Source organism: Sarcophilus harrisii, chromosome 6, assembly GCF_902635505.1.
Source record: "Sarcophilus harrisii chromosome 6, mSarHar1.11, whole genome shotgun sequence".
Lineage (NCBI taxonomy): Eukaryota > Metazoa > Chordata > Mammalia > Dasyuromorphia > Dasyuridae > Sarcophilus > Sarcophilus harrisii.
Genome location: NC_045431.1, coordinates 7,049,670 through 7,064,233, shown reverse-complemented (window position 1 = coordinate 7,064,233; position 14,564 = coordinate 7,049,670). Strand labels below are relative to the sequence as shown.

The window sequence follows — 14,564 nt, the reverse complement described above, 5'->3', positions numbered from 1 at the left end:
CTGATAACCCCATCTTGTCCAGTAAGATAAGAGTAACTTCAAACATGTGTACTTTCCCTTTACTCTTTCAAACACAGAGAACCCTCCATCACCCTCCCTTCCCTAGCCCTCCTTCCCCATTGTTTTTCAATCACTCTTGGTTTCAATAATAGCTTCCCCATATGAAATCACTTCCCCAGAACAGTTTTTATTCCTTTTATATTGAGGCTCTTTCCCATGAAAAATTCTATACTTTTCCTTTCATTTCCTCAAAGTCTGAGAAAGCTTATAAAAAGTTGTTAAGCAAAATATACTCGATGCCAAAGTGTCTACCCTCATTTTAAACTTTCCCAAAGCATAAAACGAAGACTCTTGATTGGTTTTATAATGACTATGTTTTTGGCAAACCAAGGAGTTTGGGATTTTCAAAATTGTATACTTTTTGCCAATATAGCCCTTGTCCTACCTGAGTAACCATGCTTTTTTTATCAAAAGGGATTTTATGAAAGCTGGATATAGTTTGTCTTAGGAAGAGGGAAGTGGGATGAGCATTGGATGTAGCATTCGAGTAGACTAAGTAAATACAAAATGCCAATTCCTAAGGAGTTAAAAGCTCATCCCTCTGTCCAGCAGAACAGTTTAACCAACTTGTTGAAAATCCCTTCCCTGATATGGTTAAGAAAACCTCTTCATGTTAACTGCTAGGTCTCCAACAATTCAGGGAGTGGGGAACTCATTGCCTCTCAAGAGACTCCATTCCATTTCTGTTGCAGGAGGGTTTGAATGATTAAGAAACTTTTCCCTTTTGCCAATATAAACAAATTTGCCTCTTTAAAACGTCTCCATTGCTCTAAGTTCTATCCCCTAACACAACAATAAAGGTTTAATGTCTTCTCCTCCAAGACAGTATTTGAAACACTTAAAAACAATTATTTTGGCTTCTAATCTTCCAGTCCCTCTCAGTCAAACATCTCTTCCTTCAAGTAATACTCACAGAGTATGATTTTAAGGTCTTCCACTATATTGGCTGCCTTCCTCAATGCAATACCAAGCTTACCGAGGTGCTTCTTAAAATGTCTTGCCCCAAATTCAATATTTTCGATGTGATCTGACCAGGGCAAAGCCCAGTGACACTATCACTGCTTTATTCATAGAGCAACTCTTGCCTCTCCTCTTCATGGAGCTTCAGATCAAAGGAAGCTTCTTGGTTGCTGCATCACTCTACTCATTCTTAGTAGTTGGTAATCTATTCAGACGGGCTGCTACAGTCATACAGCAAGTGATACTAAGTTAATTTTTTTTGGAACTCTCAAAGTTATCTCTACATTCAAATTAATTTTTGCAGATAGCTTGCCATCTGGGGGAGGGGGTAAAGGGAGGGAGGGGAAAAGTCGGAACAGAAGTGAGTGCAAGGGATCATGTTGTAAAAAATAAAATTACCCAGGCATGGGCTCTGTCAATAAAAAGTTATAATAATAAAAAGAAATTGGCAGATAGATCCCAGTGATCTAGCCTAACAGACAAGATCTTTTTGAATCTTTATTCTAGTGTTCAGAGCATTACTTTCCCTCCCAGTTTGTGATAACCTTCCCACTGACTGTGCATACTACCTATGCTTTCATCATTTCATTAAAATGTTAAGGCACGCACGCACACACACACGAAATAAATAATTGATCTACATTGTACATTGGGTACCTTTTCTTTCTCTTTTTTTATTTATTTATTTAATAGCTTTTTATTTACAGGTTATATGCATGGGTAACTTTACAGCATTAACAATTGCCAAACCTCTGGTTCCAATTTTTCACCTCTTACCCCCCACCTCCTCCCCCAGATGGCAGGATGACCAGTAGATGTTAAATATATTAAAATATAAATTAGATACCCTAACCCTAACCTTTTCTTTCTCTTGTGGAATACATGCAAGAAATGTACACAGAGAAATCACCCTATGTGGTAACTTACTGGGTGAATAAGAAAGAGGAGCTAAGGGTCAAAGGACTGTTAGAAAACTTCCTCCCATTTCCTACCCTTAACCCCATCCATACTCTACTCTACTCTTACTCTACTTTACATCCCATTTGATCCAATGACATGGGCTGTACTGTCATTCCTCATTCCTAGAACTGTGGGGGGGGGGAGGGGGTTATTGGGGCACTTCAGTGGAGAACATATGCCAGGTTCACTGAACCATTAATAAGTATTCATTGGGGAAGGTGGATTTCAAAAAAAACTAATAAAGCTAAAATGAACTAATACAAAGCCAAAGTGAGAAGAACCTGGCAATCATTTTGTATATTAACAGTAATGTTGTACTGATGATCAACTTTGAAAGATTTGATTACTCTGATCGATAAAATGGCTCAAGAAAATCCTATGTGACTCATGATGACAAAATACTATTCACTTCCAGAGGACTCATGAACTCCAAGTAAAGTGAAGTAGGATTTCTTTATTTCTCTTATTTTTTGGAAACATGACGAATATGAAAAATGTTTTGCATGATTTCACATGTATAATTGAAACCATAGTGCTTTGGGAGGAAGAGAGAGAATCTAAAATTCAGAATTGAAAAAGAATGTTAAAAATAATTATGTATTTTTTTTTTAAAAAAAGGCCACCATTCATTGGGTCTAATTCAACCAATTTGGACCCCTAATTGTATTATTGTTTAGCCCATGTCTTTTCCACAATCATAGTCAAAGTTTTATTGAATGTTTTGCTAAAAATCCAAGTAAACTCTGTTGGTATTTTCTTTATCCCTAGATCAGGGGAATTAATGCAAAAAAAGAAAGAGAGAAAAGAAAAGAAAACATGTTTGTTGGTTATTGTGAATTAGAAAACTTCTAATTTCGTCTAATTATATCGTATTAGAAAGTACAGCATGTAAATGCCTGTAGGAAAGAAACTTTCTTTTGTCTCTCATAAGATACAGTGTTTTTGATTGTATTAGATGCTGAGGAGATGGTGGTTGCTTTAGATTGGACTGAACTGGATAACAGAAAGAGCCATGCTGTTTCTCACGCCTTCTCTAAATCATGTCTTTTTCTTGTTTAGTTGTTTTTAGTCCTGTCCAACTCTCTGTGACCCCATCTGGAGTTTTCTTGGCAGAAATTCAGAAGTGGTTGACCATTTCCTTCTCCAGCTCATTTTATGTTGAGGAACCTGTGGCAAAACAGGGTTAAGTGACTTGCCCAGGATCACACAGTTAGTAGGTGTCTGAAGATATATTTGAACTAGGTTTTCCCAAGTCCAAATCCTGAGCTCTAAACCCTGTTCCCTCATTCTCAATCACTATCACTTCATTAATAATATTGAACGATTTCAGGAATTTAGATCAAATTCCCTGACTTGTAGACTGAAAAATCAGATCATCCAATTGTGCAGCCCTCTAATTTTCTATGAGCTTTCAAAGACGGCTCAGTATTCATTTAAGTGCCCAAGAATATAATTGTATTATACCTTTCTGCACTTATTTTACACACTCTCCTTGACATACTCTATGTTCTGTCAACTCTGGACCAGTCAACTTGATTTTATCAAGAATAATTAGTACCTTACTTATATTGGGCGCCATCTTCCTAATGGCACTTCTTGGCTTAGACTCCTAAATGTTCACCCTCTCTACAGTGTTATACAAAATTTCCCAGTACTGCTAACTACTGGAGCTGTACCTCTAAGGTTACTTTTATGTATGTATGTACGTAGCTTGTGCATATTATACACACACACACACACACCTTTTTTGCTCCAATTAGAGTGTAAGCTCCTTGAGGCAGGAACTATCTTCCCTTTTTCTTAAAAATTGTCTGAAAAGTAGAAAGCCCCTAAAACTGGGGTAGTTGCAGAGGGAGAAGGAAGGAGAACAGATACCAGAGATAGGAGGAAGAATCAATAAAATGTAGTAATGATTGGTTGTTGGCAAAGGTGATTGAACTGGGAAAAGTCAGTCAATGAGCATTTATTAAGTGCCTACTATGTGCCAGACACTGTACTAAGCTCTGTGGATAAAATAAAAGGCAAAAAGTCTGGTCCATACCCTTGGGGAGTTTAAAATCTAATATAAGATCAATAAGAAGTAATCTGTAGAAGAAAAGTTCTAGAATGAAGAGGGACTGGGAAAAGACTTCTTGTTCAAGGACATTGATATTTCAAGCCTGGCTTGACTGTGAATCTTATTTTTTATAAGATCTCATTTACTCCTCTGCTTGTTCCCTTGATTCCATTTTCTCTCATCCCCCTCTGAAACTGCCTCCGTTGATCATTTCTTCTCCTTCTGAGCATTTTCTCCTCTCAAAAATGTTGAGGTCACTGCTTTCCTTTTTTCAGATCACTCATATCTTTTGTTGAATCTGCTTTCATAACATAAACACTGAGTATGGCTGTAACATAATATTCTATCATTCATCCTCTTTTTATTTAGTTCCCATGGGATCAGTTATCATTTTTGTGCCAATAACTCCAAAATTCATATAGCCATCCCCAGTCTTTCCACTAAGTTCCAGTATCATGTCATCAATTACCCAGTTAAGTCAACAAACTTTATTCAGTGCCAGCTAAATGCCAGGCACTGGAGGTACAACGGCAAAAAATCAGTCCCCATTCTCAGGGAGCTTTCAATCTAATGAGGGAGACAACAGGCAAAGTATTATGCACTAATGAGATATACAGGATAAATTGGAGATAAATTCAGAGGGAGGCACAGAGATTAAGAAGATATTATTGAGAAGATAAGATTAATTGGGAGATTAAGAAGAATTGTAGAAGTTGAAACTTTTGCTAAGATTTGAGGAAGCCAGAGATGGGATGAGGAGAGACCTGAGGAGGAGATAAGAGGAGGAGAGAGTTCCAGGAATGAGCAATGACAGTGTGGCCCATATCACTGGATCAAATGGGATATAGAGTAGAGTAAGGAAAAGGGAGAGAAGTTTTCTCATGGTCCTTTTACCCTTGACTCATTCTTATTCACCCCAGACATCCAATAAGTTACCACATGTGGTGATTTCTCTGTGTACATTTCTTGCATGTATTCCACTAGAGAAAGAAAAGGTACCCATCAGCTAATTGTCTTTTTATACATCTCATTTCCTCTGCTGCCATCATAAAGGCCAAAGAATCTCTATACAACCCCCAAAGGGCCAAATCCTTGGGTACTAGAATCTATTGGTTAGCTCTTTCTAGTTCAATGGCTAATTCTCTTCCCCTGCTGCTATAATGGAGGCCAAAGAATTGCCAGATTATCCCAAAAAGCCAAATCTGTGATATGCCAGAAGTCCAATTTCACACATGCTCCAAGGAAGGATTTTGCAATTATCCCTATTACACTTATAATTCTCAATACACAATCCAATTTTCCAGAAATTAATCTAACATTTCTAGCCATGTAACATCCCAGAAATCATTGGTTAAAAAAAAAAAAAAAAAAAAAAAAAAAAAAAAAAGATTTACAGATTTTCAACATTAAAGTCATTGGAACGGATCCAGGGCAATCTGACATAGTAACTTAGTGTTCAATCTAAAGTCTATAGCTGTAAAGCAGGTTAGCAGAATTGAAGTTGAGACCACTATCTTATACTAAATACTATAATAATCTCCAAATGTCTGGTCAACCTAAACATAAAGTCATTAAAAAAAAAAAAAAAAAAAACTTCAAATGGAAAAGGAAGTACTTTGAGTTCTTAATTCTTCATTGTGTGTGCACAAATTAATTGTGCAAAGGATAGGGACGATCATAAAAAGTGGATAACTGATTACATAAGATTTTTACAATTCTTATATTAACAAAATAATGCACACAGAATAAGATAAATAAGGAAGGAAGGGAAATGGAAAATTTATGTAAATGTGTAAGAAGACCGTCTATTGCTCAATAGTTAACTAGTAAAAGTTTATAAACAGAGAAAGTTCAAAAGAAATGTGAATTATCAAAAAAATAATAATTCTCTAAATCACTAATAATAAAAGCAATTCCAGTTTAAAACAATTCTGAGACTTCCTCTTACAGCAATCAGATTGGTAAAAATAATAAAAAGTAAAAATGGTAAGTAACGGACAATCTGGGAGAACATAGCACGGTGTGCATTGTTTGGGGATTATGGACTACTCCAACCATTCCGGAAAACAATTTGGAAATCTACGCGGGGAGACTCTAGAAATAATACCAGCACAATGCCTACCCTTTGACCCAATGATACCATGGTGAGGCATATACACAGTGAAAGGTCCCTTATCTTTATAGTAATATTTGTTCTAATAGCAAAGAATTAGAAGGAAAGTAGGTCCCAGGGACCTAGTGGGGAGAGGCTGAACAAATCTTGAAGTATGAATATAATGGAATATTATTGTACCACAAAAAAATAACAAATGGATTCAGAGGAACTTGAAATTTATGTGACCTGATGCTATGTGAAATAAAGCAAAACTGGGAAAACAATTGACATAATGATTATAATCACAAAAAGACAGAATTAGATTTCAGAGTTCTGATCAATGTAAAGACCAATCGTGACCTTAGCGGACTGATGATGAAACATGCTTCCCAGTTTTTGGCAGAGAAGCGATAAGTTATAAGGGTGGAATACAGGAGACCTAGTAACATGTGGCTGATTTGTTTAGCTGAACTGCACTTCTTTGTTACCAAAAAAGGGTTTGATTGAGAAGATGTAAATGGGGAAGGAAACACTGGAATGTGAGAGCATTAGCTTTTTTTAAATCCCCAGTGAAACAATTCCCAACCCCAGAGAAGGTCAACATCACTCCTAAACTACCAGCAATATTGTCCTGATAAAAAGCAGGTGTTATCAATCAATCACCAAGGACATCCTCAAATCTTTTTCACTTCAGAGAACAGGTCACCCCAAAGGGATCAGTCTCCAGGTAAGTGAGCAGTGACCTCATGGAGAGTGCTGTGACTGGAGTCACTCAGTTCAGGTTTCTGTGACACACTGGACCTTTGACCTAAAGGTCATTCAGTAGAAAGCCAGAGGGAAAAAAACTATAGGGGAAAAAGCCAAGTAAGAGAATGAAGAAGGCGGTTATCATCTCTACAATGTGGGATTCTACAGGAGCCGGTTCACGGGCCACAGCAAAAGTTGGCCTGACGAAGATCCACAGCAATAAAGCATAGCAGCCGACACTCCGACAGCATCACAATAGAACAGTAGATGCTCCCCAAAAATGTCCCCTTCACCAACCCTTCCTCCATTCCATTATGATCTAATTGGTTCGCAAGATCACCTTCTCCCTGCCACAAAAACATCACTTAGCTTAAGGTCCGGGAAGTAAAACTACAGTCACATTGGGAGCTTTAACTGTCAGATTAAGCCCGTTCCCCATTGCTACTAATTACTCCCACTTTGAGAATTGAGGACCCCCTCATTTCTCAGTCAAAAGGATTGGAAGCAGATGCCTCAAGATGTGCTGTAGAACCAGCAAATTGCCGGTGGTGGCGGGAGAAGAAAGGCAGAGTCATGCCTTTCTGCCCGAGCAACACAAATGACAGCTCAGGTGAATGATGGCAGCCAGAAGTACTGGCCTGTTGGCCCGGGGAGAGAAAGCAAGTACCCAAAGCCTTAGGTAAATGTCAGCTGAGATGCACAGAAAGTGGGCAAATATGGAGATGTTCTGCATAACGTCACATGTGTAATCAGTATCCTATTTCTTGCCTTTTCACGGGGTGGAAAGAAGCAGGAAGGAGGAAGAGAATTTGGAATTCAAAAATGTTTTAAATGGTGTTTAAAAATCTTATACGTAATTCGGAAATACTTAACCAAAAAATTAAAATATATCAAAGAGAAAAAAAGCAAGAGGGGAAGAAGGAAAGAAAGAGGAGAGAGGGAGAGGGGGAAACGGAGGAAGGAAAGGAGGAAAAGAGGGACAGAGAAGAAGAGAGGGAGAGCCAGAGAGTGACAGAGAAACAGAGGGGCAGAAACGTACAGAGAGAGGGACAGGAAACAGAAAGAGAAACAGAGAGAGGGACAGGAAACAGAAAGAGAAACAGAGAGACAGAGAGGGACACACATACAAACACACATACACAGAAGCGGGGAGAGGGGGACCAGGAAAAGGAAGGTTCATTATATTTTCAGGTAAAGCTAGAAGAATTCACTATAGGAAGGAGCACATTACTGTGCTGAGGGAGACCCTACCAGACCTTCCTTCAGTAACCTCAGAGTTCCAAGGATGGTTTTAGTGGAGGATCCTAGAGTAAGATAAGCTTCCAACGGGAGTCTCCCCTCTTCTTTAGCCACCTTTAAAGTGATCAAAAGGGAACCCCCGATATTAGCCAATGTTTTCTGCTCTGACAGAACAGGTTGTCGGTCATATGTGAGTTTATCTGAATACCTGCTATGCAAGCCTCCAATGTTCATAATCGAATCCTTCACCGCCTCCACGGCTCAGCTCAATCTACATGAAGCCTTTGCTAATGTCCTCCCTCCCCTACGACTATTATTGAGCTAAACTAAACTAATAAAAAACATTTAATTTTGCACATATTTCTGTGACATTTTCATGCAATAGAAACACCAGCTTCCTATTTGTCTTTGTATCCCCAGCATTTAGCAGAAACGGCTGACCCATGGAAGGCATTTAATGGGTGTTTGGGGTAGGGATTTAATTTTAATGTTGGATTTTGAACTATAATACCAATAAGGAGCAATTTTTGTGTACACAGCAGAATACATACATGTATACACGTGTGTATACGTACATATGTACATAACTAAAGTTATTGTTTGATCTTCATTCTCCATCACACACAGACACACACACACACACCCCAGGGATTAAAGGGTTACTTTGAGATCAACTTGGGCAGACAGCATAAGACCAACGACTGTGGCCGTTTCTGTTGCACAGCTGCAAGTCCCTGACTTATCTCAGCAATTCATCTTTACAACCTCACCACCACTGAAAACTCACCGTGAGCCTTGGACCTCCTAGGCCCCCAATCCGTGAGAAGGCTGGAAGAACATATTTCCCTTCTCTGAACTGAAAAAAAAATTATTCCATTTTCTCCCTGGACTTTATGCCTCCCTCACATACCTGTTCGTTTTTCATATTTAAACATTTCTCCTGGTTTCTGACCATCAATCCCAAAACAGGATTGAAAGGAGCATACTGGAGGAATTTTCAGAATGAGCATAGACATTTCAGAAACCAGAATCAATGTACAAATCAGTTTGGTTTATTGTAGATTGTCTAGACTTGAAGTGATGAGGGAAATATTAATAATGCAGATTTATCTTAAAAGTGTATCAGGTATTTTTCCCCAGGGTATTTGCCAGTTGTTACACATTTATTGTTATATAAAACTGTGGGTTTATTTTGTACCTTTTGCTACAGATGGATATAGACATAAAATAAATTCCACACTCTACTTTCCAAAATGTCTCACTTGTTTGAGTTTCCTTCCGTATTTCCTTCTGTTCTCTATTGTGTATTTTTTCAAGATTCAGTGGCTCCCCTTTTTGCATGTATTATTATTATTAGCCCTACCTTTTTCCCTCCAGAATCCCCCTCATTAAAAACTAATGGGGGGGGGGGGAAAGAAAGCCTTTTAACACATCATCATAGTCAAGCAAAATGAATCCACTTAATAACTATGTCCAAAAGCATCTCTCCCATTCTGTACCTTGGATCAGCCACCTCTCTCTCTCTCAGGAGATGTGCAACACGCTTCAAACGAGAGCCCCTGGATACATGATTGGTCATTGCTTTGATCTGACTTCTTAAGTCTTCCCAAGGTTGGTTTTTGGTTTTTCGCAATGGGGCGTCTTCCTATAAACTGGTTCTGCTCTAAAAAAGTCTTGCTGATTAGGTGTTCGGTTCCCTCAAACTTTCTTATCCTATCCTTCCGCAGCAATCACCACTCTATAACCAACCCCTCCTGGATCACATCTCACCTGAGGGAGGTGGAGGGGGTAGGTGGGTAGTGAGCAGACTGATAGGCAACACCAGTTAGGGATTAAAAAGACCAAAAAAAAAAAAGGGGGGGGGAGGCAGGCACCCAGGGGTCCTCAAACTCCGGCCGTGGGCCAGATGCGGCAGCTGAGGACGTTTATCCCCCTCCCCCAGGGCTATGAAGTTTCTTTATTTAAAGGCCCTTGTTTTTACTCTAGTCCGGCCCTCCAACAGTCTGAGGGACAGTGAACTGGCCCCCTATTTAAAATTTGAGGACCCCTGCGAGATTAGAGGTCACCACTGTAAACCTTTTTAATTTTAATTCCTTGTTATATATATATATATATATATATATATATAAATATTATATATATATATATATATATATATATATATATATTCAAGTAAACTTTCCAAGTAAAACTTTTAAATTATAATTCTTTTCATTGCATTGACTAAACCTCTCTTTGGGACTTTGGTTATCTCACCTGGAAAGGATTCTGGGCTCCCCAGAGGAATCTAGTGCCTCCGGGGCATTAGGGTTGTTCCACTTAGCTCAGGAATCATCAATTAATTCAACAGGAAATATTTAGTAAGCACATTAATTGCAAGGCACTGTACCAAGCCTGGGAAAGCAAAGAAAAGGTGAAAACACTTCCTGCCCTCAACAAGCTTATATTCTAATGAAGAGATAATATTTGCATCAATAGGCAAAGTCAAATACATATAAAGTAGGGGGAGCGGAAGGAGCTGGGAGCCAGAGACATTAAGAAAGGCTTTCCAGTGAAAGGGTCCGGGGAGCCGAGTCTGCCTAGGGGTTCAGAGAGGCACAGGGAAGAGGGAGAGTGTAGCAGCCTAGACAAAGATGGGCAGATTTCAGTCAAATGAATTGCAAGCGGGCCAGTCTGGTCCGATGCCCGCGTTTTATTTCTTTAAATCGCATCACATTTTATTTTTCAGCTGACATTTATTTTCTGTCTCATCCCTCCCTCCTCCACATTTAAAAGAAAAAAGTTTCAGCAAAACCCTTATAATAAATATGCAGACAAGCAAACCCGATTTCCTCCTGGTCCATATTCAAAAACCACGTGTCTCCCTTGGAACCTTGAACTCCTCACCTCTCCCTGAGGACGTGGGAAGCCTGGCTCATCTTTAGTTCCCTAGAAAGCATCCGCCCTCGCATTAAGGTTAAATCAAGTCATGTGGCCAAGGTCGCCCAGGTGTTAAGTGTAGAGCCAAGCTTGCGTCCCAGACGCCATTCCTCTCAATGCACCATATTGTTTCCAGCTCTAGGTTAGGGAGCCAGCGCTATCCCGTCACACAAACTCCGGGTCTAGAGTCAGGAGCCCAAGCTTTGGCAGTCACCCGATAGGCCACTTCAGACAAATAAGCACTTAACCCCTTTGGGCCTCAGTTTCCCTAGCTGTAATGTGAGAAAGTTAAATCGCAAACTCAGGTTGGCCCAACAACAGTTAAAAATCTACCGGGAGCTGTCCCTCCATCAGAACGGGCTCCTCTCTGGACCAGATGGATCTATGATACGTGATCTCTGTCCAATTCCTTTCCTTGGGTCAATATCCAGGGAGACTTGTAAGGGCCCCCTCCCAAACGCCCTGACCCCAAGGACTGATATTGCAGGGAATGACATTTTCCTCGGGGTGAAGAGCACCGGATCCATAGGGTCAGAGAGAGGAGAGATTGTTGAAGCGTTTAGTAAACCACTGGATGCTAGGACTGTGATAAGTGCTGGGGAACATGGGAGCAAATGGCGCCCTGCTGATGAGGAGCTTCCATTCTAATGGAAGACCACGACCCCCGTGGAAGTTGCCAGAGACTGGGGGGGGGGGCACAGGGGCACACAACAGGGAGTCGGGGCTGGAACGAGGGGTCACCAACCTCAGCCCCCCCAGTGATTAGGAAAGGGGGGCCAGGAGCCAAGGAGTGATCTGCCCTGGGGGGGGGGGGGGGAAGGGGAGAAGTGATCTACAAGGGCCCGAAGGAAGCCAGAGCCCGGTTTAGGATTTCCTGCCTTTCCATTGCCCGCCCGCCTCTGGCCGACCACCCAGAGAAGACCCCCTTTGCTATACCTCCCGCTGAGAGGCTTTGAGACGGAAAGTGATGCTCTAAGCTTCCCTCCAGGCCCCAGGACAGCGATGCTCAAGAGCCTTCCACGGGTCCTTTTTCCCCGATTACAGAAGCTCCGGAAACATGTTGGGGATCCAAGATAAGCCCCTGTACTTCCCTAATTGTAGCTCTGTAATATGGTGGCAGCTAAGGGCGCGATGCGTAGAGCAAGCACCAGGCTTGGAGTCAGGAAAACGGGAGTTCAAATCTGACCTGCGACACTCACTGGCTCTCTCATCTTGGGCAAGTCAGTTTGCCCCTCTTTGCCTCAGTTTCCCCACTTGTAAAATGAGCTGCAGAACGCAAAGATGGTGGACTAGCTTGCCAAAGAAAACCTCAAATGGAGTCACAGAGTTGGACCCAACTGGGGAAAAATAGACCTTTTTTAGAGATAGTTTAGGTGGGTCCGTGGATGGAGCCGTGGGCCTGGAGTCAGGCAGAGGAGTTCGAGTCCCTCCTCAGACACTGACTGACTGATGCTGAACAAGACACTTGCGTTAACCCAGTGGAGAAGGAAATGGCAAAGCACTGCGGTGTCTCCTCCGAGGCCTGCCTTGGACAGCACGAGCGTGCTGTGGGCCGTGGGGTCCCCAAAATCTGAACACACCCAACAGCAACAACAATCTGGGAACGTGCTCAAGGACGAATTGCCCCAACAGGCGTCTGGGCATCCTTTCCAAGCCCGCCCACACATGTGCGCTGTGAGCCCGAGCACGGGGCTAGAGGATGACCCCAATGAGGGTTATTCTCCTTCCTTCCCCTCTACCCCCAGCAAGATTCTTACTGCGATGTGCAGACCGAGCCAGAGGCTCAGAACCACAGCTTTCAAGCTAGAAAAACCCTTCATTATAATCGCATCCGACATGCCCATTTTACAGATGAGGAAACTGAGCCCCAGAAGTGAAAGACTTGGCCACGCTCATCGAGTCAGTCAGTGGGGTGTGAAACCCACCGTTGAGAGCGTGTGGTTAGAATCGGAAGGGGGGCGCGCACCCCGCTAAAACACTTTCATCCCCTAACTGGCCACGCCATTCACACCCTCCTCCTCCCCCCGCTCTCAGGCCCACTGGCGAGAAGGGCCAAGGTCCTGCGGCGCATATTGTCAGTGTCTGAGGGCCGGGCCCCCGCCTCCCCAGCTGACCCCGAACAGTAGCCGATTGTTCCCGGGAGTTCGCCCGGTCCCTGGGCCGGGGCCGCAGGTAGCATCTCGCCTCTCACCTCAGCTCCGGGTGCAGCAGCCCGGCGTACGAGAAGCATCTCCCCAGCAGGATCTCCCTCAGGTGGGCTGTGGAGCCTCTCCCCTTCCACTGGGGCAGCGGGGCGGGCGGCTCCCTCCTGCGCGCCAGGACCACGGCCGAGAGGACCACCACGGCTCCCAGGATGAGGATGACCAAGAGGCCCAGCAGGAGCCCCCTGCATTTCTGAGTCCAGCACGGGCTGCCTTCCCTGACCATGGCCGGTGAGTGAGGCAGAGGGGCCCCCGCTGGCCCCGAGCCGCGAAGGGGGACCGGGAGGATTAAGCGCTTTAATCCCCTGCCCTATCTCTCCGGGTTCCTCTTTCCTCCTTGGCAGCCCCTCCCCTTCTTCCTTTAAAGGCCCGGGCTCAAGGCCAACCCCCCCAGTCCAAACAAACAGTCAAGAATTCTCACAATCAGAAGCAAACTGAACGAGGCTCCGCCTCCTTTTTTTTCTTCTTAAAACCCTGAACCTCCAAAAAGTTCAACAGTGAATGGCAGCTGGGACAAAGTTCACCCTGAACCAGCCGGCGCCCGGCCAGGACTCGGGATCCTTTTAGGGCAGGAGAGCCGGGCTCACAGAGTCTCCTGCCCAAGGAATTCCGGCTCCTGGGCCAAGACTTTTGGCCTCTTTTCACAGCAGGGGCACAGCTAAGGACTGGAGGACTGGGCTAGAACTCAGCAAGTTCACCTATGGCTCTGCCTACCCCTCAGCAGCCCCTCCTGCCCACCTGTGGCTCCGCTTCCCCCTCAGGAGCCCCCGCTGCCCACCTGAGGCTCTGCAGCTCCCTTCAGGAGCCCTTACTGCCTACTTGCGGCTCTTCATCCCCTTGCAGGAGCCCCCGCTGCCCACCTGTGGCCCTGCATCCCCCTCCAGGAGCCCCTGCTTCTCTCTTCCTCCTTCAGTTCCTCTTCCCAAACTCTTTCATTTTTCACAGTAACTTCTCCATTGCTCCAGACTCCTCATCACTACCAGTTAGCTGTCAGCTATTCCCCCAAAATACGCCCCCCCCCCAAACTCTGTTTGCTTTTTGACTCCTAGGCCCGCGAAAGACACTGAGCTGGCTGGAGGAGAACCTGGAGTTTTAATTGAACTAGGATTCGCTGGACACTTTCTGGGTTTCCATGCCGGGTCTTACCATAGCAAGCACTTAATAAGTGTTAGATTGAGTCGCTTAGGGATTTGCAGGCAATAAAGGACCCATCTTTAAGTCGGGGGGGGGGGGGGGGGGGGGGATCACATTGATTTGAAGGTTCTCTCCTGTTCAGTGAATCAGAACCAGCAAAGCTCTGCCCTTTTTTCTCAGACCTTCACCGTTG

General features: G+C 43.2%; 1 protein-coding gene across 1 annotated transcript in view; it reads right to left on the bottom strand.

The window, feature by feature from the left end:
* CD38 (CD38 molecule) overlaps positions 1–13,670 on the bottom strand; it is an 80,534-nt gene extending 66,864 nt beyond the window's left edge. Inside the window, exon 1 of the mRNA XM_031943474.1 lies at positions 13,228–13,670. Within this exon, the coding sequence (XP_031799334.1) occupies positions 13,228–13,463 (236 nt within the window). The 5' untranslated portion in view covers positions 13,464–13,670. The remainder of the gene's footprint in view (positions 1–13,227) is intronic.
* Between the last annotated feature and the right edge of the window lie 894 nt (positions 13,671–14,564).